Here is a 27,532-nt window from a genome sequence, read left to right as displayed (position 1 = left end):
CTCACCTGTAAAATGGGAGGAAAATACCTGACTCATTGAGTTATTTTGAGAACTAAATGAGGTAATGCATGTAAAGTTCTTAGCACAGTGCCTGGTCTGTACAAAGGACTCAGTTAATGGTAGCTAATTCAGAGATTGTATATAAGTAGCTCACCCAGACACTCATGACATTCTTGACTAAATGAAGCTGTGGAATGAGCAATGGAATTTTCTAAGCACTTGCCTTCTGGGTTCTTACAGCTTCCTTGTGTGAGGTGCTGGTTCTGCCTAGCTTGTGCCCTCGACGAACTCCATCGCTTTCTCTACTTCTTGATCTGATAGCTTGTACTGTTCTAATATCTCTAGCAGGGGTTTGTTCTCTTCCAGGAAGCAAAGCTGGCTTCTTCCCATAGCGTGCTGCTCAGTCAGAGAACAAGTGCATTTTATTAATTCATCTGTTCAGTCAACAAATGTAAATTGAGACTCCACTTTGTCCAAAGCACCTTGTTGTTGGACAAAGTTGCCAAGTTGCCTCCAAGTTGCCAATAGGCTATAGGGAGATAGCTTACGTATCTAAGAAAAAACTAATATAGTATAGTAAGGGATCTGTCACAAAAGACTAAAGTACTTTGGGAATTCAAAGAGAGGAGAAAGTTCTTTTAGCTCAGGAAAGCAGTTTGTTTATTGGATGAGGTAGCATTCGAACTGGGTCTAAAGGATGAATGATTTTGGACACTACAAAAAAAGGACGAGATTTAAGAGAGATAGCTGTGGCATGATGTAATTTAGATGGATTCCGTTGTAAAATTTTTGACATAAGATAAAACAAAATTTGTTTCTTTGTGTAGTTGAAAATCAGGTGGTAAAGTGGCTCCAGGCAGGGTTTGAATTCGGGTACAAACATGGTCACCTGATTTTGGTTTTCTTGCACTTCATCTCTTGGCTCCAGTCTCTGTGGGGTAACTGTATTCTCAGATTCTCCTCTGATGGTAGCATGATAGCAACAGCAACTCTAGCCTCACAACTTTATAGAGAGTTGAGAGTGACTCTTTTCTCCAAAGTCCCAGCAAGAATCTCAGCATCTCTAGCTTTGATTGGGTCACATGTCCATTCCTGAATCAATGCTTATGATTGGAGGTATGATTGGCTAGGCAATGAATCCCTTGCCTTCCAGAAGGTGTAATACCACTGCCAGAAGAGCTTGGAGTGAGAATGTAGGAGGGTTCATCCACCAGAAGGGCTTAAGAGTATTTTCACTTTAAGATAAGTAGAAAAAAACCCAGTGCGAAGAAGATGTCCACCCAGTGCGAAGAAGAGACCTGCAAATGGTGCATTCTGGTTAGAACGTAAGATGCTTGAAGGGAATCAAAAAGGATAGAGCTGAAATACAGGTTGGTGCCAGATTGTGAAGTATCTTGAACAGAAGACTAAGGTGTTTACACTAAGGTGTATTTAGACTTTAATTTGGTGGCATAGCAGTAGGTCACTGAAAAATCATGCAAGATGCTAAACCTGATCCAAACCATGCATGGCGAGGTATCCTCTGGCAGCATTGTTAGAGATGTGTTGAGCAGGAAGAGAGAAAAGCAGCAAGAAAAAGTACACACTGATAGAGAAAAAAGACCATGAATATCTAAACTGGAGTGAGGGCAATGGGCATGGAGGAAGAGAGTTTAAGAAGGTTAAGAAACTGGAGTCAACACATGAGGGCTATAGTTAGACAATGTTTCTGAAGATGGTTGCTTTTGAGTGGGATTAAGTAATAAATAAGCCCCTAAACAATTTATATTTGGCTTTTTGAAGAAAATTTGAATCTTTCAAACTTTGTTTTATTCAGGTTAATGTTAAAATGAGTTAGAATTTTCCAAGAAGAGTAACTAGAAGGGAAAAGAGGTAGGAGGGCCAAGATAAGTAGTGTGTTTGGTGACAGGAAGAGAGTCCTGTAATGGAAATTGTGGGCAATACACATGAAAACCAGAATCAGGAATTATGTCAGGTGACACTTGTGTAAGTTGAAAAAAATAAACATTTTGTTTTTCCTTTACAGGACTGGTATGATTCAGGAAAACCTTGTGTATTTTGGCTCTCTGGTTTCTTTTTCACCCAAGCCTTTTTAACTGGAGGTATGCAGAATTATGCCAGAAAATATACCATCCCTATTGATTTACTAGGATATGAATTTGAGGTACAGTAACTTCTTAAATTGCACAGTATAACATTACATCAAAGTCATGTAGTTAAGCAGGGAGGATATGCAGAATTCATATCTTTATAGCCCATTATATACAATTTGACTTTTTTTCATTCTTTGAATTTCATGAAGAAAGTATATATTTGTCTTGCTACCTCTATAATATAATAGAAATTTTATATATCTCAATATTCAATTTGAATAATCCAGGAGCATTTGAGATCTTGCTTCTCAGCATATGTTGTCAGTTTTGGTTCAAATACACTCTTAAAAATTCTCTTTTAAAAATCCAATGCTGCTTTTCTATTTTAGCAAAAATTAATATGAGTTACAGTAAAACTTGATAAAATGCTTCACATAGAACTGTATTATACATTTTTACATTTATACTATACTGAAAATTATATAGTTTAAGGAGCTCTAATATAACAGAGTTTCCCTGAATGTGTTCTTAAGATTTAGCCAATGTTTTCTTTATGAGACTAAAGTTATCTGGAGAGGAGATCATTACCAGTGTGTGCCTCTACTTTTAGGTTATTCCTTACGATACATCCGAGACAGCACCAGAAGATGGAGTTTACATCCATGGATTATATCTTGATGGAGCACGCTGGGACAGACCAAGGTCCATAGTTTCAAAGCAAAGATCTCTTTAATTGTAGCTGAATCTTCAGTCAGATAAGCTGCCTGCTGCCTTCCTCCCTGACCCTCCTCCTCCCAACCAAAACGCCTCTTCTAGGGAATATGTCAAGTAATAAGTATCAGAATTCTTGCCATAAATCATTACTCAGGCTGGGCAAGTGATGAGTGGTTTTTAGGTCCTGAATAGTTTTTAGTTAATATTTCAGTGGTCTAAGTTAATGGACATCATTTTCCTACTTCTTCTGTTTTATAACAGTTACCTTCCATTTTATAAAGTGTAGGAGCACCCCACTTTTAAACAATTTACAGTTATAGTAAAGGTATTATTTCTCCTGGTGAATGGAAAACTTTTTCTTGTATTTTGATGACATAATAAATAAATATTTAAAATAAATGCTGAATTTCCAGCTTGGGAAACTAAGCAATGCTAATATATATATATATATATATATATATATATATATATATATATATATGCACTTTTATTGATTTTAGAGAGGAAGGGAGAGGGAGAAATAGAAACATCAATGATGACAGAGAATCATTGATTGGCTGCCTCCTGCAGGCCCCCAATTGGGGATTAAGCCCACAACCTGGGCATGTGCCCTTGACCAGAATCAAACCTGGGATCCATCAGTCTCTAGGCTGATGCTCAAACTGGCTAGGGCAGCAATGCTATTCTTGTTTGAAATATATAAGGTAAGAGAGGAAGGAAGAACATATTTCCCCTGGAAATTCATTAATAAACATAATCCTCTATTTTCAGAGTCAGACTTAGACTTTGCTCTCAAGGGAACGTTAAAGGCCAAAGCAGAGAAAATCGCTTAAGGATCAAGAAGGTGGTTCTACAGAGATCATTCTAAGACAGAGCTATGAGAGGACTTGGATGCACATAGTTCATTTGATTCTTTCTTCTTTTTCATCACTCTACTGGGTGACGAAATTTCTCTTAACTTTTCTTTATATATGTATTCATCTTTTTCTTCCTTTCTTTCTTCTTTCAAACTAATAAGCAAGCAAACAAACAATGTAGCATAGGGAAAAGAAGCCACATTTCTAGATAGGCATATCTATATTTGAATCCTGACACTGGCATTTCAGAGCTGTGTTACTGTGAGAAAAGTACTCACATTTTCTTAGCCGCCATTCTACCTGTGAAATTGGAATAGGATTGAGGACAAGATCATTGTGAGGGTGAAATGTTATAGTGTCTGCCTCATGGACAGCACTTTAAAAATGGCAGGAATTGATATTTGTCCACTGTTTGTACATATAGCCTTTGCACAGTTTTCTTTTGGTTCTCTCAATTTTTCATTGTCTCTTCCTTGGATTTATTTTGTTGTTATTTCTTTTTGTTTTTTAAATTTTTTTTCCTGCGTATCTTTGGTTCTCTCTTGTATTAAAAGCCACTATCTAAGTAGCAGTTTCTGAGAAGCAAATTTCATCTTATGTCTAATAAATGTGTCTCAATTTCTCCTCACAGTGGATTACTTGCCGAACAATATCCCAAACTTCTGTTTGACCTGATGCCTATCATATGGATAAAACCAAGTAAATATACTTCTAACAAAACTTCTTAGAGTTTTAGGGAGGATAATGATAGATATTTTTAACTGCTCTCCCAAGTAAGTCTTTGCTCAAGCCTATTAGAATTTTGTCCAATTACAATAAATAGTTCCTCCGTTTGTGTGTTGCATTTGTATTATTTTAGGAATATCATTCTGCCTCTTTTTTGCTCTTATCCAATGGGATGTAACATTTTCTTTGCTCCTCCCCCACACTTCTACTTTTCAGAGTCTAGAGCTTCCCATCAATATTTTGATTCTCAAGTGCCTTTCTTTGCACACCTCTCAGAGACACAAATAGGCTTGACAAAGTCTCCAGCTAACAGCTAGAGTTTTCTGGCTATAAAAAACTCTTAGGCCTAGGAGCTGTCAGGTGCCCCAAAGGGTAGACACTGCAAGCCACATGGGTGCAGCCAAGTTTTGTCCCTTTGGAAAAGCATCTTGCTCCTTCCCTCCTTTGCTATCATCATTTTTCCTCAAGTCTAAACAAATGAGGTTCATTCTTTTGTTTTCTATTTCTTCTGTATTTTTTATTCTCAAATAACTATTAATGAAAAATAATCACCCATAATCACTACCCAGACCATCGAATATTTTCATTATTAATGCAGTTCTAGTTTAACTGAGAAATGTGAACTTCCTTTTGTGAGTAGCTAAGTATTTCTGTGTTTGTCTTAGTAATAACCTGCTGAAAACAAATAGTAACTTCAACTTCTAATTTATGGGTTTCTTGTATTAGAGCTGTAAGTTACTGTTTCTCTTTTATCATCTCCCCCATTATCTATGCTGTATTTTATTCCTTCCTCCCTACTTTCGCTTTCTCTTACTCCTTCTCTCCCAAGTCCTCTTGAGTGTTTTCTTGCCTGTAAGTGATCCAGAGCTTAAAATCAATTCCTGTCCTCCAGACCTAGAATCATGAACCTTATGAAATCACTTCCTTATTTCACAACTATCCTATCTAATAAAAGAGTAATATGCAAATTGACCACCACTCCAACACACAAGATGGCTGCCCCTATGTGGTCAAAGATGGCTGCCCCCATGTGGACACAAGATGGCCACCACAAGATGGCCAGCAGGGGAGGGCAGTTGAGAGGGACCAGGCCTGCAAGGGAGGGCAGTTAGGAGTGACCAGGCCAGCAAAGGAGGGAAGTTGGGGGCGACCGGGCCTGCAGGGGAGGGCAGTTGGGGGGGACCCAGGCCTGTAGGGGAGGGCAGTTTGGGGGGACCCAGGCCTGCAGTGGAGGACAGTTGGGGGGAACAGAACAGCAGGGAAGAGCAGTTAGGGGCAATGAGGCTGGAAGGGGAGGGCAGTTAGGGGTGACCAGGCTGGCAGGGGATGGCAGTTAGGGGCAATCGAGCTGGCAGGGGTGCAGTTAGGCATTAATCAGATTGGCAGGGGAGTGGTTAGGGGGTGATCAGGCTGGCAGGCAGAAGTGGTTAGGGGCAATCAGGAAGGAAGGAAGGCGAGCAGTTGGGAGCCAGCAGTACTGGATTGTGAGAGGAATGTCCAACTGCCCAGTAGAATCGGGCCTAAATGGGCAGTTGGACATCCCTCAAGGGGTCCCAGATTGGAGAGGGTGCAGGTTGGGCTGAGGGACACACACCCCCGTGCACGAATTTCGTGCACCGGGCCTCTAGTAACTAGTATAAAATCTTTAAAAAGCAACATCAACTTTCAAATGTTCAAATATCATAACCATAATCTTAGATTTAGCACTTGCCATTTTATTACAAGATAGTTGTTCTTTTAGTACCATTGGGTCTTTTTCTCTTTATGAAATGAATATATCTCTTTTTTTTTTTTCAAGCTAAAAAGGCTCAGATTGAGAAGTCGAATGCCTATGTTTGTCCCCTCTACAAGACAAGTGAACGTAAAGGAACTCTTTCCACAACAGGACATTCTACTAACTTTGTCATTGCAATGTTGTTAAAAACGGATCAACCCATTCAACACTGGATCAAGCGTGGGGTTGCTTTGCTTTGTCAATTGGATGACTAAATTGGACAAATTTAACAAAATATCTGAAGTAAAAAAAATGCCATGTCTTCACATACTTCAAAATATATATATAATAAAACCAAGTATCTTGGTATCATTCTTAAATGGTCTTTGTGAAAGGTCTTTGCATAGCTCTCCTCCCTGATATATCACTCATGATTGGAATACAGTCTTCTAAATGGACTCTTTTTTTTTTTTTTCATTCATTCAACCTTTGTTGATTCTTTTTTATTTATTGTTGTCCATGGAGCTTGCATTCTAGGCCAGGGGTGGGGAGGGAAGTGGGGGAGTGTGGTTATGCTAAGAACAAAACAACCACAGACAATTAACCAAGATGACAAATGCTAGGCAGATAATCCAAAATCAGTAGTATAATCAACAGTTAGCTTCAAGGTGTGGTGTGTTGTTGTTTTGTGTGTGTGTGTGTGTGTGTTTGTTTGTTTTTTTAGATTGGTTAAGCAAAGCCCCACTGAGGAGGTATTCTTTAAGCTCAGATTAAATCTCAAAAGAAAAGAGCTTTGTGTGTGTGTGTGTGTGTGTGTGTGTGTGTGTCATAATGGTTCTTTCTTTTTTTTATCATCATTTATCCCCCCTATAGCCTCCACCCTCCCTCTACTGCCCATGTGGTTGCCGCATAGATGGACTCGAGATCATAGTCAGACACCTAGGGAAGGAAAACATAAAAGAAATGTTTCTTTGAAGCATATAACAATTTTTGAAGCTTCTATTTTGTTCCTTTTTTTAGTTAGATATGTATGTGGAAAAGAGATTTGAGCAAAATAACTGGATAAAATTGAACTAATATCAGAAAACATTCCTTTGCAAAGGTGCCAAGTCATTCCTCAGCTTCAGCAATCGTTTACTTTTCGCTCACCTACACAGACATTTAAAATACATAGGTAGGTAGTAAATAAGGAAAATATTACAACAATTATAAAACTAAGCCTCTTATGTCATAGTTTTATTTTTTTAATATATTTTTATTGATTTCAGAGGGGAAGGGAGAGGGAGAGAGAGATAGAAACATCAGTGATGGGAGAGAATCATTGATTGGCTGCCTCCTACATGCCCTCTACTAGGGATCGAGCCTGCAACCTGGGCATGTGCCCTTCACCAGAATCGAACACAGCACCCTTATGTCTGCAGGCCAAGACTCTATGCAGAGCCAAACTGGCTAGAGCTGTCATACTTTTAAACATTAGTTTCATTTCTCACAGTATCCCTGAGGCAAGGAAAGGAAACTCAAAGCAGTGAAGTGGACGCACAAAGGCAGTGAGATCCTGCACACTTGAGTGGTTTGTGCTTCTCGGCATTAGCTTCATAGCTCATTTTAGATGCCACGTGGACTCATTATTTTTAATAGTTAATATTGTTCTTATTTAGTGTCCATTCAGAATATTAATGTACATTAACAATTTAAAACAGTTCAACGAAAACAAAATTTTATTATCCTGTGTGGAGTTAATTCCTTCCTTAGAATTCCCAGGATATTCTGGCTGTAGCTCTGTAAACCAAAGAAAATGTAGGTGCAGCTAGCTACCCAGTGAATCAGGACCATTACAACAACCACTTTTCATAATTTGGTTAGAGCAAAATGTTTGGCTTCTCTTTAAGTAGAAAGTTGATTCTGTTTTTGCAGTGGCTGTGTACGTGAGTCTTAAGAGAATGAATTCACTTCATGTGGACATCCCCCTACAAAATAAGCATTTGTTCCAAGAATGGAATTAAAATGTTTAATCCTCTAAGCTTGATGAATATAGCAGTGAAGAAAAGAGATCATATTTCCAAACAGAGCTAAACCTCGAGTGAAAAAACAAGGGGAATGTGCCAGACTGTCTTATGATCAAGTATTTATAGTAAAGCTATTAATGGAATTGTCATTACAGCGGAGTGGAGATCCTAAATATAAATGAAAATTCTGATGTGCTAATCTTTAACAGTGAGAACTCCAGTGCTGTCCTAAAGGTGATAACAGAAGGTAAAAAGTCTTTGGTATGTGATCAAACTTATTCTATGCTAAAACTGAAATGTTCTTTTAAAACAATTGAGATATTGCCTACTAAAATACATTGGTTTGTACTACTACTTTGCCTATTATTTGTTGTATTACTTATTCCTATAACATGTTCATGTTTAATATTTACTAACTAAATAACATATTTTTTCAGCATAACTTTCACTGAATGTAGAAAAGATGTTCTTTTGAGTGAGTGCTATAATCACTGAAAAAAACTCATAAGTCAAGTCTAAAGTAGATGAAGATAAGCATTTCCAAAGTTACAATGGTACTGACCTAAGTTTCATATGAAAAGTCATTTTTCCTGAATAAGCTTTAAGTAAATGGTTAGTCATGAAAACTTCTAATTTATATTGAATCTGGGTGGTTCAGAAAATAAGTCTATGAAAAGTTTTTAAATGAATATCTTGTTTTCTAAATTTTGCATTTTATTCATTTATCAATCCTATCAGTTTTGTAGTTTTCTGAATTTCATGTATAATTTTAAGCAGTTGATAATCTGTTTTCCCCACTAGAAAAATATTTTTAATTCATTCTGACTTTAAATCTATAGGTGTTTCATATGGATAATTACACCAGTGATGAAGACTTAGACAAGGACTTTGATATCCAACTCATCATTCAACAGAGTTTACAGGATATTCGCAAGCCAGGGACTGCACAGCAGGCACCTGGGAATGAGAGGTAATGGTATCTCATTACCAATGTAGCATAAGTTCTCAGGAGTTGACACTAGTGTTTTGACAAAAACAGGAGAAAGGGTCAGAATCCAAGGAGCTGCACATATACTTAAAATATCTATGAGAGTTGATGCCTAACAAAACAGGGAAAATTTGGACATAATTTAGAATTTAATTAGGCAGCAAAGAAAACAGTTGAGCCCTGGCCGGTTTGGCTCAGTGGATAGAGCGTCAGCCTGTGGACTGAAAGGACCCAGGTTCGATTCCGGTCAAGGGCATGTACCTTGGTTGCAGGCATATCCCCAGTGGAAGGCATGCAGGAGGCAGCTGATTGATGTTTCTCTCTCATCGATGTTTCTGGCTCTCTATCCCTCTCCCTTCCTCTCTGTAAAAAGTCAATAAAGTATATTTTAAAAAAGAAAAGAAAAGAAAACAGTTGAAGGAGGTTAACAGCAAATCAGAGTCAGGAGATGCAGACTGATAATCAGAAAGAAGAAACACATGAGAATATGAAAGGCTAGAGAACTCTTGTGCATCTTGTCTTTGGGGGGCTAAGGAAACACATAAATCTAACCAAGACACATAGAAAATTATCTTCAACCTTTAATCTCAAATCAAAAGGAGGAATTATGTAAACTTAAATTCAGAAGAAGAGACTGACTGGTTCTGAAGGGTGTGGATTTAGAGATCTGTTATGACAACACTAGAAAAGAACCTCAATAGTATAAGAAAATCTCCCTGAAAATGGACTGTCTGCAGCTGAGCCCACCTCGTCAAATGCTCTCTGGCTGATCAGCAACTTCAACCCCCTAAGTAGTTACTATTGTTTTTCAAGGGTGATAATCCCTGTTTGCTTGTGATGGTGACTCCTATGTACCTGATGGAGTTAAAACTGGATAAATGTGTTTTAACCCCAAGAGATTTTATAATTAAACTAGAGGCCCGGTGCACAAAATTTGTGCATGGGGGTGGGGTGGAGGGTCCCTCAGCCCAGCCTGCACCCTCTCCAATCAGGTACCCCTCAGGGGATGTCCGACTGCTGGTTTAGGCCCACAGGGATCAGGCCTAAGCTGGCAGTCAGAAATCCCTCTCACAATCCATGACCGCTGGCTCCTAACCACTCACCTGCCTGCCTGATTGCCCCCTAACTGCCCCCTTGCCAGCCTGGCTGCCTTCCAACTGCACCCTTGCTGGCCTTCCTGGCTGTCCCCCAACTACCCCCCTGCCAGCCTGCCTGGTCGCCTCCCAACAGCCTCCCTGCCAGCCTGGTCGCCCCCTAACTGTCCGGAAGGAAGTTGGACATCCGGAAAATGTCTGGTCACCCGGTCTAATTAGAATATTACCCTTTTATTAGTATAGATAGAGGGATGTTGAAGTACATCAAAACTATAGTATTTTTTTAAAGTAACACACTCATCCTGGCCAGTGTGGCTCAGTTGGTTGGGCATCATCCCATGCACGAGGAGGTTGCCAGTTCAATTCCTGGTCAAGGACACATGCCTGGGTTTTGGGCTCAATCCCCAATAGGGGGCGTGCAGGAGGCAACCAATCATTGTCCCTCATCGATGTTTCTACCTCTCTCTCTCTCTCTCCCTCTCTCTAAAATAAATAAGAAACATATTTACGCCTTCACTGGTTTGGCTCACTGGATAGAGTGTCATCCTGTGGACTGAAGGGTCATGGGTTCAATTCCAGCCAAGGGCACATGGCTGCAGGCTCAATCCCCAGTTGGGGGCATGCAGGAGGCAGCCAATCAATGATTCTCTCTCATCATTGATATTTCTATCTCTCCCTCTCCCGTCCTCTTTCTCTAAAAATCAATAAAAATATTTTTTAAAGAAACATTTAAAAATCATCAAACTATTAAATAAATAAATAAAAATTAAAAAGTAACACACTCATGGGGCCATACTGTTTTAAGCATTTCATAAATATTAACTCATTTAAATCCTAATTGTCATTACCTCTTGATGTGGTAGGTAATATTATCCCTACTTAGAGATAAGAAGACTTAAGACTTACCCAAGGTTACAGAGCTAGTAAGTGAAGAGCCAGGCATCCTACACTTTTGTGTTAAATTTAGGAATAATCATTAAATAAAGTTTTGTAAAGAAATTGGGTTCGTTAGATTATCTGTTATATTAATATTGTTATTAAAATTTTTTAAGTTCATTGAGTAATTGACTTTGAAATCATGATTTTAAGTTGAAAGGTATGAGATTTTGATTAAGAATAATAAAATGTTTTAGAGAAATTATAGTTGACTATAGTTACAAATTTCATTTATTAAACTTGAATATGATACTTAGGAAGGCTTGATGATTTGGTCAGGCACTTGAAGGAATTAGGAAATTAGAATACACTTGAGATAGGCAAAATAATGCCCCCCACCAAAGAGAAGGTCCTCATCCTAATCCAGAGAACCTGTAAATATGTAACCTTACATGGCAATAGAGCAGCAATTTTCAACCGATGTACCAAAAGAATTTTATTTTATTTAAATATATTTTTATTGACATCAGAGAGGACAGGAGGCAGAAAGAGAGAAATATCAGTGATGAGATCATTGATTGGCTGCCTTCTGCACACTCCTTATTGGGGATCAAGCCTGCAAACCGGCCATGCCCAGGAATTGAACCAGGACCTCCTGGTTCACAGATCAATGCTCAACTACTGAGCCATGTCAGCCAGGCTGCAAGAATTGTAAAAACATGCAATACTTGACTATTTAGTCAGGAGCACTCACCTTTTCCCCTTACAGTATCAAATAAAAAAAAATTACAACACAACAATAGCTATCTGGTGTGAATGCCTGACTTGAACCAGACATACAGGGTGTCTCCCAAAAATGTATACACACTTTAACAGCTGATGTCTCAATTTTAAAAATGTATTTTAATAAATACTGCCTTTATAGTTATTCAAAATGTGTGTATACATTTTGGGGGCACACCCTATATATGAGTCATATAATAGAATTGCACTTTTTGGTCACGTCACGAATAATGTTGCATCTGATTGGTTAATTCTTGGTACCAGAAATCCTTATATACCAAGCATAGGCACCAAATTATTTTTAAAGTCACTTTGGAGCAAAAAGGGTAGGTAATTACTACTACTATTATTAATTATTGTTTTGTAAATCAATCGAAATTATGCCTATTTTTTGTCAGATTGGCAAAAAGTATACTTTTTGGTGTGCCACAGAATTTTAGTAATTAGTTTATGTGTGTCATGAGATGAAAAAGGTTAAAAGTCACTGCAATAGAGAATTAAGGCTGCAGGTGAAGTTAAGATTGCTAATCGATTGACTGGATTATCCAGGTGGGCTCAATGTAATCACAAGGATCCTTAGAAATGGAAGAGGAAGGCAGAGGAGAGGCAACCTGAGAGGTGGCAGGGTAGACGGTGCCTTTGAAGACGGGAGGAAGGTGTCCATGATCCAAGAAACATGGGAGACCTGTAGAAATTGGAGAAGACAAAGAAACAAATTCTCCCCTAGAGCCTCCAGAAGTAACACAATCCCACCAACACCTCGGTTTTAGCCTAGTGAGACCCATTCCATACTTCTGAACTGCAGAACTATAATAAACTGTGTTATCTTAAGCCAGTTAAGTGTATGGCAATTTCTTACAGCAGCCATAAAAAATAAATACAATACTAAATCTCTAAGTACAGTTTTAAATGCTTAAGAGAATTTAATTGACCAAATTGTAAGTAGGACAGATTGTCTAAGGAAATTTATTCTCTTCAAGTTGGGTTCATTGAATAATCAAAGAAAATGGGAAGGTAGCAATCTCTATTTTCTAGGTTTAAACATAATGTATTCATAAGTGACCTTTGAAACTTTGTTTTTAAACTAGAGGCCCAGCCCATGAAATTCATGCATGGCTATGGTTCCTAGGCCTGGCCTGTGATCAGGGCCATCTTCCCTGGCTGCCGGCAGCTGCTACCACCCACCCCCGGCTCCTTGTTCGCCATCAAGGGATCGGTGCCTACCTGCAGGGGGAGGGACTGAGAGGTGGTCAGTGCGCTGCATAGCGACTAGTTGAGCAGTTGTTCTGGTTGTGCCACCTTTTTGTCGATTTGCATATTACTCTTCCATATATATAGATATTTTAATAAAAATGTTAGTTTAGAAACAGCCAATAGTGTTTTCTTAGCCCAAATTCTGACTGTGATTATTGTTTAAAACTTACACCAGGATTAATTACTATATTTTTAAAGAATAATTTTGGCTAGAATCATTGACATTATAGAGTAGCCATTAAATTTTATCATGGGATAATGTGACATTTCAGTCCTAGCAGGTTTGATTCCGTTCAGAAAACATGATTAAGGGCTTTCTGTGATCCAGGCTCTGACACAGTCTTTGCCATAACAAGGGAGGACACGTGGGAGAGGAGTTTCCCCAAACACACACATTGAGGGTCCCACTGCATTTTGGAAGTATTTCTATTAAGCCTCAGTCATTACCTCCCCTACGAGTTTATCCCTGGTTAACTACTATTGCCTTTACTTTTTCCTTTTCTTTTATGTCAGATATCTTAGTGTTTTCCTAAGTTTTGGGAATTACATGTTTTTCTTTCCTATGCAGCTTCCACTCCTTTTTGAGCACTGACTGTAAGAAGATAGTGGAAACAATAGAGACAGTTAAGTACTCTTCCTATTCTATCCCCTTCAACTTGTGGTAGAGGTGATGGTGACAACTGGCAGGATTTCCGTCCACATTCTGTAAGCCTAGAAGCGGTTTCTCCCAAATGCTGCACACCATGGGGTCCTCAGCTGACTGTCAAGAGTCTGGTGTGGTCTTTCCTGGGAGAAAATACTTCAGAACAATTTAGCAGAGTCCGGGCTTCTTGGTGGGCAGGGCTGTTTTTCTGATGTAACAAGGTGATGGGTATTCACAGGGCATGGTGGATGGAATGATAGGGGAAGGGCCATACTGCTTGTTTGTCCTGTGCCATTTAAATCTGTCTTTCACAAAAGATGGTGATGGAATTACGTTGTCTCATATACTAACCCTGATGGTAGAATTCTGGAGCAGCATAGGCTGCCCTGTATGTGTGCCAAATGTGAATCTGCTCTGATTTGACTTGTTAACAGGTGAGGAAGATGCCTTGTTACACTTGACCAAGTACGGTTCTGCTTTTGATGAAGCAGATGAGATAGGCCGGCTTCCTCTGCATAAGGCTGCAGTGCAATTAAATACAAACATTTTGGAAATAACCCTGAAAGGTAAACTCCCTTTATAACGCCTCTGGTACTTTTGAGAAATAAATGTCACATTTATTTTTATATCTTAACCTATGTAATCTAACGGATTTATTTCAGCTTCAAAACCCAGCGTGTGGGAGCAAACCACCCACAATGGTGAAACACCACTTTTTTTGGCTGTCAGCAATTGCCTCTTAGAAAATGCCAGTTTTCTGCTTCTCAATGGCTGCAATCCAAATGCCAAGAATTTTGAAGGCAATTCTCCTCTTCTTACAGGTAAAGTAACATCTTGTCTCTGGAGAAGAGTCTGTGGCTCTGAGTCTCCTGCATGCCCACAGGTGTCAAAGGCAGCTTTTTGTACTAGCTACAGCTCTGTCACTTCATCCAGCGGATCAGACATAGGTACCTGGCCCTCTGGGGGTCTCCACAGACTGGCCTGTGAGGTGGCCTGATGCAAAATCTCTGCCAGGTTAGGCACTGATCATTTTGCATAGTGCCTTAAGTGAGCCAGTTAATTCTGGTGCAAGAAAGCAGAGCAGGAAGAAGCAGCCAGATAAAGTCAGATAAAGATGGCAGATTGAATACAAATGCCTAATTTTGCTCCCTCCTGAGTATTCACTAAAATTATAGTTAAGTAATTGTTTTATGGAGATAAGATACAAAAGAATGGGAAGAACATGAGAGGAGACAACAAAACGTAATTTTTTAAAAACTAGAGAATGATTTGACCCAGTGATCACACTTATAGGAATATATCCCAAGAAACTAGAAACACCAATCAGAAAGGATATAGGCACCCCTATGTTCATAGCAGCACAATGTACAATAGCTAAGATTTGGAAACAGCCTAAGTGCCCATCAGCAGATAAGTGGACTAAAAATCTGTGGTACAGCTACACAATGGAATACTATGCTGCTGTAAAAAGGAAGGAACTCCTATCATTTGCAACAGCTTGGATGGCACTGGAGAGCATTATTCTAAGCGAAATAAGTCAGTCAGAGAAAGATAAATATCACATGATCTCACTCATTTGTGGATTATAATCAACAACAAAAAATGATGAACAAAAACAGATCCAGAGACAGAGAAGTATCAAGCAGATGCTCAAACCCCAGAGGGAAGGTAGGGGAGGGTGGGAGTAAGGGGGAGAGATCAACCAAAGGACTTGTATGCACGCATATAAGCATAAACAATGGACACAGACACCAGGGGGGTGAGGGCATGAATGGGAGTGGGGTGGGGGGCAATGAGGGGGATAAGGACACATATGTAATACCTTAATCAATAAAGAAAAAAATACATTTAAAAAAAAAGACTAGAGAATGAATAGTGACAAGAAAACCACATCTTAAATTGGGGGGGAGACAAAAAAACCCACAATTCTATCAAATGACCTGAAAATTATTGGCAATAGTTACCTCATGGAGCATAGGGAAGAACAGGCAGCTAAAATAGGAGGATTGGCTCAGCGGATAGAGTGTCAGCCTTCGGACTAAAGGGTCGAGGTTTGATTCTGGTCAAGGGCACTTACCTCAGTTGCAAGCTCGATCCCCAGTCCTGGTTGGGGTGTGTGCAGGAGGCAGTCAATCAATGTGTTTCTATCAGCTCTCTGTCCCTCCCCCTCTCTTCCCCTATCTCTAAAAATCAATGGGAAAAATATCCTCTAGTGGGGATTAACAAAACAAAATAAATAAATAAAGGAATCTTTTTAAAATATATATATATATTATTGATTTTTTACAGAGAGGAAGGGAGAGGGATAGAGAGTTAGAAACATCGAGGAGAAAGAAACATCGACCAGCTGCCTCCTGCACACTCCCTACCAGGTATGTGCCCGCAACCAAGGTGCATGCCCTTGACCGGAATCGAACCTGGGACCCCTGAGTCCGAAGGTCGACGCTCTATCCACTGAGCCAAAACCGTCAGGGCAGAATCTTATTTTTTTTTTAAATAAATAAAATAGAAGGGTTGGTTTAAAACTATTAAGAAACAAGTAGTCTGATCTCTAGATCACTTCTCCCAATCCACCCTGCTGGGACAGATCTCCTACCCCCCACCCCAGCAAAATTCTGTACGTTTATTCTCTGGACTAGGGGCCCAGTGCACACATTTGTGCACCTTGAAAGGAACTGTGGGCTAAGAGGCTGCAGTAGGCACAGGGGTAGGTCTCGGCCCATCCTTCACAACCCCGTCCAGGCCCTCCTGCCGCACCCACCCTCCAGTCCCCTGTCTGCCTGCAGCCCCGCTCCCGTTGCTGCCACTCTCACACACTGACGGCACTGGTCTGCTCGCACCTGCTGACAGCACAGAGTGATTGGGGGCCGGCACCAGCAGCGGTGCAAGCGGGGCCGGTGCTGTCAATGGGTGCGAGTGGTGGCTGCTGCCCTGATAGCCCCTCAGGAGCAGGGGGAGGTGGAGAAGCCCTCGGGGGTGATCAGGGCTGGCAGCTGCCGCTCGCACCCAGTGATAGCGCCAAGTGATCAGGACCGGCACCGGACACCAGCAGCAGGTGCAAGCAGTGGCTCCAGCACCAGCTGCGGGTGCAAGCGGGGCCAGCATTGGCAGTAGGTGTGAGTGGCAGCTCCAGTGCAAGCAGTGAGTGTGAGCAGGGCCGGCGCCAGCAACAGGTGCAAATGCCAGGCAGGACCACAGCGTGCAGGAGCAAAGAATTTTCAGTAACCACCAGAGGCTCACCTCGATGACAGCAACCAGTGCCCTGCCTTGGTCGGGCGCCCCCACTCACCTGTTCCACTATCCCACCACAGCCAATGCCCACCATGTTCCACACATGCCCCCTAGTGGTCAGCGCATGTCATAGCGACCAATCATTCGGTTGTTCAGTTGTTTCAGTTGTTCCGCTGTTTGGTCTATTTGCATATTAGCCTTTTATTATATAGGATAGTTTAAACAGAGCCATTCTGCACTGGGGGATATTAGGCAAGGGTGGGAATACTGGATTAAAAATACTGGAGGAATTAAGCAAATATGGCTGAGACCTCCCAGCCCTCATCCTGACCAGGATTCCATAAATTGGCAGCCAGAACTTTAACCCCCAAAAGGAGGCTTCTCTGGAGAATTTGGTCTCCAAAAAGAAAGAAAGAAAAATAGTGAAATTGGGGGTTCTCCAACAAATGGCCTAGGGCCTAGGCATATCAACCTATAGTTAAGACCATAGTCCACAAGTCCCACCCAATGTTTAGAATTTCCAATCAGCTCTTTAGTCCCCAACTCTTAATCATGAGCAGAGAGCCAAAGACTATCTGAGGAACATCTTCAAGAAACAAATATAGCCTGGCCAGCATGGCTCAGTGGTTGAGCATCCACCTATGAACCAGGAGATCAAGGTTCGATTCCAGGTCAAGCAAGGCACATGCCTGAGTTGTGGGCTCGATCCCCAGTGTGGGGCATGCAGGCAGCAACCAGTCAATGATTCTCTCTCATCATTGATGTTTCTATCTCTCTCCCCCTCTCCCTTCCTCTCTGAAATCAATAAAAATATATTTTAAGTGCCGAAACCGGTTTGGCTCAGTGGATAGAGCGTCGGCCTGCGGACTCAAGGGTCCCAGGTTTGATTCCGGTCAAGGGCATGTACCTTGGTTGCGGGCACATCCCCAGTAGGAGGTGTGCAAGAGGCAGCTGATCGATGTTTCTCTCTCATCGATGTTTCTAACTCTCTATCCCTCTCCCTTCCTCTCTGTAAAAAATCAATAAAAAATATATTTTAAAAATATATTTTTTTAAAAAAAGAAACAAATATAAGCAACTTCATGGAAATAGATTATTTAGGTATAATAAAACATAGGAGAAAATTATAATTATTTTTCTCAGAGAAATTAATGAAATAATAGAAGCTACCAAAAAAATTAAGGTACAAAACAAAAAACAACGCTTGGAAATTAAAAATATGATAGCAGAAATAAAATCTTAAAACAAATGCTGGGAGATGGAATTTAGGAAAGCTCCAGGATAAAAAGATAAGAAATAGAAAATAGGAAAGAAAAATAAATAAGAAAACTAGAAGGACAAATCTTATATATAAAAGCCTAAGTGACCGAACAACCAAACCACCAGTCAACTGATCTCTATGATGTGCACTGACCACCAGGGGGCAGATGCTCAACACAGGAGCTGCTCCCTGGTGGTCAGTGCGCTTCCACAGCAAGAGTGCCATTCAGCTGACTGATGGGCACCAGACCCCAGGGTCACGGCTGGCAAGTGCAGCTGTGGTGGCATAAGCTTCTCCTGCCTCTGTGGCAGCACTACCGAGTGGGAGCTGCCTGGCCCCCAGCCCTGGCTTGGGCTCCTCCCCGGCCGCCTGCCACTTCATGCACTACTACATCCACACTACTACATCCCTCAGGGGATGTCAGACTGCCGATTTTGGCCTGATCCCCACCTGGCCTGTGGGGATCAGGCTGAAACCGGCAGTCCAACATCCCCCGAGGGGTCTCGGATTGCGAGAGGGCGCAGGCCAGGCTGAGGGACCCCACAGGTGCATCTGCACGAATCCGTGCACTGGGCCTCTAGTAATAGGAATAATAGGAATGCTAGAAGGAGACCAGAACAGGTGAAAATAGTACATCATCAATGAAATAAGTCAAGAAGTTGATTTCCAAAACAAAGTACATGTGTTCCAGAATGAAAGGGCACACTAAGTGCCAGCTCAATGAATTAAAAATGACCCAGCACCCTTGGCACTCTATATTTCAGTCTTAGAGCAGTTAGAGCCCTTTCTATGGCACATTATTATGAGCAGAATTCATACTGATTCAGCATCTGGCACTCGCAAGAGTCCTCAGTCCATGCAAATAATTAGCAAATGGGTATGGAGATGAATAAATTAAGGTGTTTTAGAATCTTGAAGGGTTAAAGATTAACAGCATAAATGCAGAAAAGCCAGTTACAGAATTTTAATTAACAAAATGTAACCTTAAAAATAATTGCCTAAATATTGCTGCTTTTGTTTTTCTACTTTTAAAACAGCTATAAGCACTTCTAGGACTATACTGAGTACTGACATTCCGATTCTCTTGAAACTTAAAAATTATAAATGAAAGTTTTGTGTCTGTTTTTCAGCCACATAAGCCACCAATAAGACAATGAATAATTGGTCATGTCTTACAGAAAAACAAATAGCCTATTGATATAAAACACTATTAATATTATTTGATATATACCTCATTTTATAATCTGTTTGCAAACACAAAATGCTGGCACATGGGGGTAATAGGAAGAGCTCCTCAAGAAGCCTGAGGGGACTCTGGCCTTAATTTCCTGTTGAACACATGCCTACCTCCCTTCTAATTCCCCAGCTGTTCTACACAACTCCTACGACATGGCGTCCTTGCTCATCAGCCACGGGGCGGATGTCAATCTGCAGTGTGCCAACGAGAGGACAGCTCTCCACGAAGCAGCCAGACTAGGCAGACGGGACCTGGTGAAACTAATGCTGGTTTCTGGGGCTCACCCTGACCCACAGAGCTCCTACGGATTCACTCCTCTTGCACTTGCTGCCCAAAGTGGGCACACTGAAATCATGGAAATATTACTGCAGAAAGGCAAGATTTTCTCTTTTTAATTAATTAATCCTCACTAAGAAGGGGAAGGGAGGGAGAAGAGGAGGGCGAGAGAATAACATCAACGTGAGAGAGAGACATTGATTGGTTGCCTCTCGCATGTGCCCCGATGGGGGCTGGGGATGGAACCCACCTCATTCCAAATCGCATTACTTTACTACCCTGCATTTCTTGAGTGGCAACATGGCATCAGAGAAATGGGCCCTGGCCTGGCCCACCTGGTCTAGCCAAACTGACTAGAGCAAAGCAAGATTTTCTATACCGTCAGCACACTACCATAGGCAAACTAGTAAGCGTTCTCCTCCTCATGGAAAGCTTCAAAATAATAATAGTTAACATTTTACTTAAGCCTAATATAAATACTTGGAAGAAGTATATGTTAAAATTAGCTACTGAAAATCCTAAAATAGCAGCATTGGATCCTTTACACAAAAAGAGTAACCTTTTCTATAGATCATTGATTAAAATATAAAGAAAGAGGAGTGCCAACAGATGTTAAATCCTTAACCCTTCAAAGAAACCAGTATTGGTTGACATAAGTGAGGTGTGAGTGAGCATTTCCCTTAAATGACCCCCTTACAAAGTGATTTGCACAAAGTGACATAGCTAGTAAATGGCAGAATCAAGATTTAAACCCACATCTGCCTCATTCCAAATTGAGTGACTTTACTAACCTGCATTGCTTGAGTAGCAACATGGTATCAGAGAAATGGGCCCTGGCCTGGCCCACCTGCACATGAATCCCGACTACCCTGCTTACCAGCTGTGCATCTCTGGGGAGGTCACTTTGCTTCAAGGTGCCTCTGTTTCTTTATCTTTAAAATGAAGATATTAGCATCTACTTTTTAGGGTGTTGTGAACTTTAGAAATTGTTGTGCAAATAAAGGAACCAGTACATAATGACTCATTACATGGAAGTTTATTAGACATTTCTTCTTGTATTCTAGGAACAGGATCCTTGGGCAAGCACTATATTCTAATGACCATGGAGTCTGTCCTAAATTAAAGTCACTGCATCTTTTTTGTTGTTGTTACTCTCCACCCAAGGATATTCTTTCCATTTATTGTTTTTTAATATATTTTTATTGATTTCAGAGAGGAAGGGAGAGGGAGAGAGAGAGAGAAACATCAATGATGAGAGAGCATCATTGATTGGCTGCCTCCCGCAACCTGGGCATGTGCCCTGACTGGGAATCGAACCGGTGACCTCTTGGTTCCTGGGTCGACTCTCAACCTCTGAGCTATACCTGGCTGGGCTCCATTGATTATTTTAGAGAGAATGGAAGAAAGGAGGAGAGACCGAGAGAAACACCCATGTGAAAGAGACATAACTGGTTGCCTCCCACACGTGTCCTGACCGGGGCTGGGATCGAGCCTGCAACCCTTTGGTCCGAGGGCTGATGCACTAACCACTGAGGAAAATCGACTAGGGCAAAGTCACTGAATCTTTTTATGGGAGCTGTGAATGTACCCAGAATGCTCTCCTCTCCTTTTGTCCATTCCAATGCTACTCTTTCTTTAAAGCCCATTTTACTAAGAGGTCTTCCACAGCTGACCCCAAACTCCTTTCTCCTTCCTTCACCCCCTGGTTCCTTTCACAACCCCAGCCCTGAGATCTTCTGGAGGGCATTTTGCCTGTACCTACACGGGCACACCTTGTTTTATTGCACTTCACTATATTGTGCTTCGTCAATGTTGTGTTTTTTACAAATTGAAGACAAGACCTTCCACCAGCAAAAAGATTACGATTAGCTTTATTTCAATACTCGTTATAATATGGTGGTCTGGGACCAAACCCACAATATCTCTGAGATATGCCTGCACTCTTTTATTACCCCACCACTCACATGACACTTCCCATACAGGGAGTTACAATTTGTCCTTTTCACTATCAGCAGTCCAAAACTTCAACTAAAAACAATTATAATGTCTCACGTCTCTATGAACAGCTCCCTAAGAACAAGTTGAAACAGAAAAAAGGACCCTTTCCACCATAGCATCTATAGATGGCAGAGTTCAACAGAAGTGTTAGTACATCCTATGTACGTGTGCTTTGAGTTAGGTGGGCTTTTGTAAACAGGTCTGGAAATAAAACAACCTTTTATACAATTATTTTTCCTGGAATTACCAAGTTAAAAAAAACCTTCTAAAATTACTCTGCAAGCCAACCTATTTATAGAGATTACACAATTTCCCTCCTCCCCAACTAGATTATAAACTGCCTGAGCAGGAGGTACATTTATTTCATTGATTCTTAGTGCTTTGCTAAAGTGGCTGTTCAATAACTGCTTTTTGGTAGTGGTGATATGTTTTTAAGAATGCTTAATCAATACAGTGGAAAAGACTTTTAGCGTAACAAGAATCTTTCTCCTTTTAGGAGCTAATGCTCGTGGCCAGGCCTCAGATGCTTCTTCCATCTTACTTGAAGCCGCTCGTGGAGGAAATCCAGACTCCGTGACTCTCTTGCTAGAGTATGGAGCTGATGCCAATGTCCCTAAGAATTCAGGCCACCTACCCATTCATGTGGCAGCCGACAGAGGCCACTTGTCGTAAGTTCAATGACATAATTGAAAATAATAGAAATAAGTAATAGCTACTTTTTTGGAGCAGCTTCTGGGAACTTTATAGTCTTCATCTCTGATCCTGCAACTCCAATATCCCTTTTATTAATTTTTATTTTTTTTTCTTTTATATTTTTTATTTTTTTATTGTTTAAAGTATTACATATATCTCCTTTTTTTCCCCATTGACCTTCCCCCAGCCTCCCCTACTCCCTGTCACATGCCCTCATCCCACCCCCACAGTGTCTTGTGTCCATTGGTGTGCTTATTTGCATGCATACAAGTCCTTTCGTTGATCTATTTCCCCCCTCCCCTTTTATTTTTAATTGATTTTGAGAGAGGGGGTGGGAGAGAGGAAGAGAGGGAAAAGCATTGATTTCTTATTCCACTTACACATTCATTGGTTGATTATTGTATGTGCCCTTATTGGAGATCGAACCCACAACCTTAGTGTATTGGAATGATGCTCTAACCCAGTGGTCAGCAAATTCGTTAGTCAACAGAGCCTAATATCAACAGTACAACGATTGAAATTTCTTTTGAGAGCTAAATTTTTTAAACTTAAATTTCTTCTAATGCCACTTCTTCAAAATAGACTCGCCCAGGCCGTGGTATTTTGTGGAAGAGCCACACTCAAGGGACCAAAGAGCTGCATGTGTCTCGCGAGCCGCAGTTTGCCAACCACGGCTCTAATCAGATGAGCTATTTGGCCAGGGCTCCAATACCCCTTTTAAAGATAAACTCTTGACCTAGAAAGTGGTAAAGTCAGGCACATTCTGTAGCCACTGAAGAGACATAAAACTATTTTATTATCAGGTCTTTAGGCAATATGAGGAGCCTCAAGTCTCATTGCCTGGGCTAATTCTGAGTTTGTAATCCTGACAGTAGTTTCATTTAGCTTTACTTGGTATCTGAGCTTTTGGTATCAAGAACTACTAATACCATCCAGTGCTAGTATAAAACAATCGTAAACATGCTAATGCTGCATGTTTTTGTTTTTTTAATGCTGCATCTTTTTTAGGGAGATGAAGAGAGAGAAATGTGGATTTGTTAATTCTTGTATGTGCCCTGACTAGGGATTGAACCCGCAACCTTAGCGTATCAGGATGATGCTCTAACCAACTGAACTACCCAGCTGCATCTTTAAAAAAAATTTTTCTTTTTTAATGCACTTTGAACTTTTTTTCAGAGCTCTAAAGATTTTGATTCCAGTTACGAATTTTGTTGCAATTAAGCGGAGTGGCATCAGTCCAGTTCACTGTGCAGCAGCAGGAGCACACCCTGAATGCCTTGAACTTCTCATCCAGGCTGGATTTGATGTGAATTTCATGCTAGATCAGAGAATTCGCAAACACTATGATGACCATAGGAAGTCAGCTTTGTATTTTGCTGTATCAAATGGTGACCTCTCTTCAGTTAAGCTGCTTCTGCGTGCCGGAGCCCTGCCTAACCAAGACCCAGTTAACTGCCTCCAGATAGCCCTAAGGATGGGCAACTATGAGCTGATAAGTCTGCTGCTACGGCATGGGGCCAACGTAAATTACTTCTGCAAAGTCAACCCGTTACACTTCCCATCAGCACTGCAATACACCCTGAAAGATGAAGTCATGCTCAGGATGCTATTGAATTATGGGTATGACACAGAACGATGCTTTGATTGTCCTCATGGAGACAAAGTTCATCGTATCTATGCTTTTGAGGGCTGGACATCTACAGTTATCAAAGACACTCTGGTGAGTCCCCAGTATTGGCTGTATCACCTTCTATTGTCATTATCAGTGGCCCTGACATAGCACTAGGGAAGACTCCATTCATCCTCTCCAGAGTGCATTGTTGGGTTTTAGATGGGAAGAACACAATAGTAGAAAGATGTAAAAGATACAGAAACCGAACAACAAAAACCACAGTAATTTAACTCAACGTAGGGAGTTCTACAAATGAAGCAACATCTGAGCAATGTTTCAAGAATGAAGGTGGTCTCGTGTACATGATGCTTTTTCTTTGAGTAAATTATGTAGCTAAAATGCTTCTGGGTTCCCAATACCTGCACCCCTAGGATTTTGGCTCTTTTAGCACTAACAATTAATTAAATGGCTTTCTTTAGTCACCTTTTTGATGAAAAAAAAGAATCACAATAATTGATCATGCCCTCCTTGAGGCATTTTTCTCTTGGTTTTCATCATACTAGACTTCCCCTTCCTCCAACTTGAGCTCTTCCCACTTTTACACACCTGCCACCCTTCAGGTCTCATTTCAAACATTACTTCTTCTAATAGGCCCTTGTCTAAGTTCCCTTCCCTAATCACTCTAACACTGTTTATTTCTTTGATAGCACTTATCATTTCTGAATTTTTTCAATTTTACTGATTGTCTCCCCCACAAATACATGAATGTAAGCTCTTGTTCACCATTTTCCTCAACTTACAGATCTGTGCTTAGCACACAGTAGATGCACTCTAGACCCTTGAATACAAAGTAACATCTGAAAATAAGTGAGTGAAGAAAGTACTTCGAATCAATTCTGAAAAGTAAAAGACAAAATATTGTATGATTTATTATTTTTTAGGCTATGATTAGTTTAGGATTTGGTATTTAGGCATATATCTTGTATTATTTTCTGACTTTTCACATAGTGTTACTTGACTTCTTACATGGACATCTGTAAGACCATGTGAATTAAAGATAGAAACTATCAGATCCCTCAAGTAACAGGGTGGGAGTAGGTTATAAATGATAGAAAACCCAAAATTAACAGTGGCTCTAATAAGATGGCTCATTCCTCTCTCAAGTAAATAAAGGTCAGGAAGTAAATAGCCTTCTAATTGGACAGCTCCACAAATTCACAAGAGAAACCTGCATCCACATTCCAGCCACCAGGAAGGCAGGCAGAGGAACAGCACACACCTTGCTCTTCTTTCAGGGCATCCTGGGGGTTGCTCACACTTCCATTTACATCTCATTGGCTAGAACCCAGGTGGCCACATCTCGGCACAAATGAAAGACAACCTTTATTCGTGGCCAAGCAGAGGGGATAATAGATACTATAGAATAGTCTCTTTCACACCTCCATTACATCTCACGTAGCTCTGAAGACATAGTCAATATTTTTCCAAATAGTAAGCTAAGAAATAGATTTTCTTGCTCAGCACCCTGGCTTATAAATGAGAAGCTTGAGACCTTGCATTCTGAGTTTACTGCTCTTTTGATTACCATGCTAAACAATAAATACTCAGTTTTCATAGTTCTGATTTTCTTCCTCAGTTCTGTGAAGTAATAACTTTGTCATGGCTGCAACATCTCTCTGGAAAGGTTGTTCGAGTAATGCTTGATTATGTTGATCAAGTTCGTCTATGTTCTAAGTTGAAAGCTGTGCTCCAGAAACAGGGGCTCTGGTCAGAAATCCATAATATTTTGAGTGAGTATCATTCTTGCAGAAGTTTATCAAAAATACTAATTGAATTCTTACTTGTTTATAAAATATTTTTCTCTTCATTAAAAACTTGACCTAATGAAACCAAGAAAAATACTATTCCTATCTTTAAAATATTAGTTTGTAAATATATTTAATTAGCACTATTATATTGGTAGGTATTATTTTTATCCTAATCCTATGTAACAGTGTAGAAAGAGAAATTAAAAGGTATGAAATGGCAATAAAAACATAGATGAGAAAAGCAAAGATATCAAGTGACCTTTTCAAACCAAATTCTGTCCCAGTAGAACCAAGTCAAATTAGAATTTCATTTAATTTCCTCCTGAGTAGTGGTCTTCAGTTTTTAGCCTGATCGTGAGGGGCAGGACTGGGGAGAGGTGGCAGATTTAAGAACTTCAGATCTCACAGGCCAGACCCATAGCAGTTGCTGGTCCTTGGACTCTAACTTGACATGGTTCTGAAATCATTCTCTACAAGGGTTGGGTGAGAAGTAAAAAGCTGTTTCCCTATTAAATTCCCATTTTGTCACAGGAAATGAAAATTTTGATGGCTTAAGCATAATGAAATACATTTGCTAACTAAACCCTAGTCATGTAAAAAAAAATCAATTCTTTTTCCTTTTGGATAATCTGTCTCTCTCATTTTAGCAAACCCTCGTTCCCTAAAACATTTGTGCCGCCTAAAGATCCGGAAGTGTATGGGACGTCTGCATTTGCGCTGCCCTGTCTTCATGTCATTTCTTCCATTACCCAATCGTCTAAAAGCTTATGTCCTTTACAAAGAATATGACCTTTATGGACAAGGATTTTTCACAGGAACCTGGTAATCAAACTGTTCTGGTTGAAAAGGTATAGTTCTTTAGCTGTATTCCTTAAAATTTGACTTGTTATACGATTCCTATTTCTCACTTTACCTAGCAACTAAAGCCTTCAGTCTACATTCTTTAACCCTTTGCACTCGCTTTTTTCTCGATTCCTTTATTCTAATGCTAACCGTGTCGAGTCACACTCGACATCCGAGTGCAAAAGGTTTTAAAGTTGCTCTGAACATAGCCTTTCAATATATCAATGGCTAGCATTCTGAAAAGCAGTTTAAAAAGACCAAACAGTAAAAATTTCAATTAACTGAAATACATCAATTCTAAATATTGGTCTAATATTAAGTGTATGAATACATATTTCTACATGCTCAATAGATGGTACCTTTGACAATGCAAGATGATTAACAGCAATCCTTTTTATAGAGAAGTACATATACTACAAAATGTGATTGCAAGGCCAGTTTAGTATCTGTTTATCTGTAGTCTAGTATTGAGGTGAGGTGGGTTAATTAAAATAGAATCTTCAATTGTAATTTCATTTTTAATGGGAAATAATACATCCCTTTCCACAAAACCCTGGTTAAGGGTTACCATTTATTGGTTAATGTGATCACTGGAATAGAAATTACAAGTGTTTTCAAATGGATTATGGCTTATCATTTCTATATTGAGCCCACTAGACCAGTACTGGACATAAGGAGGGGCTCACTGATAGAAGTAGTTACAAGATCTTAGTTTTAAATTTTTATTTCTATATTGTCTATGCTGTATGTTAAGTACAAGTTTCTATGTGTGGAAAGTGAGAAAGGAAATAGAAGACATTCACTCAGCCACAGCTGTGTAGCATT

The 27,532-nt window shown here is 40.3% G+C and overlaps 2 protein-coding genes across 2 annotated transcripts in view; both read left to right on the top strand.

Moving 5' to 3' along the window:
- DNAH12 (dynein axonemal heavy chain 12) overlaps window positions 1-6,379 on the top strand; it is a gene marked incomplete at both ends in the record, with an annotated part of 220,130 nt that extends 213,751 nt beyond the window's left edge. Inside the window, 4 exons of the mRNA XM_079795396.1 lie at window positions 2,027-2,164; window positions 2,704-2,795; window positions 4,296-4,363; window positions 6,189-6,379. Of these exons, the coding sequence (XP_079651522.1) occupies window positions 2,027-2,164; window positions 2,704-2,795; window positions 4,296-4,363; window positions 6,189-6,379 (489 nt within the window). The remainder of the gene's footprint in view (window positions 1-2,026; window positions 2,165-2,703; window positions 2,796-4,295; window positions 4,364-6,188) is intronic.
- Window positions 6,380-8,271: 1,892 nt separating this feature from the next.
- Window positions 8,272-26,690, top strand: ASB14 (ankyrin repeat and SOCS box containing 14; the record flags this gene model as incomplete). Its single annotated transcript, XM_079795565.1, has 10 exons — window positions 8,272-8,357; window positions 8,950-9,080; window positions 13,674-13,729; window positions 14,183-14,314; window positions 14,411-14,569; window positions 19,607-19,852; window positions 22,248-22,419; window positions 23,621-24,164; window positions 25,693-25,846; window positions 26,512-26,690. The coding sequence occupies exons 2-10, from the start codon at window positions 8,959-8,961 to the stop codon at window positions 26,688-26,690; spliced, it is 1,764 nt and encodes a 587-aa protein (XP_079651691.1). The 5' UTR covers window positions 8,272-8,357; window positions 8,950-8,958.
- Window positions 26,691-27,532: the final 842 nt, after the last annotated feature.

Source organism: Cnephaeus nilssonii (genome assembly GCF_951640355.1).
Source record: "Cnephaeus nilssonii genome assembly, chromosome: 17".
Taxonomy (NCBI): Eukaryota; Metazoa; Chordata; class Mammalia; order Chiroptera; family Vespertilionidae; genus Cnephaeus; species Cnephaeus nilssonii.
This window is presented reverse-complemented; position numbering and strand designations above follow the sequence as displayed.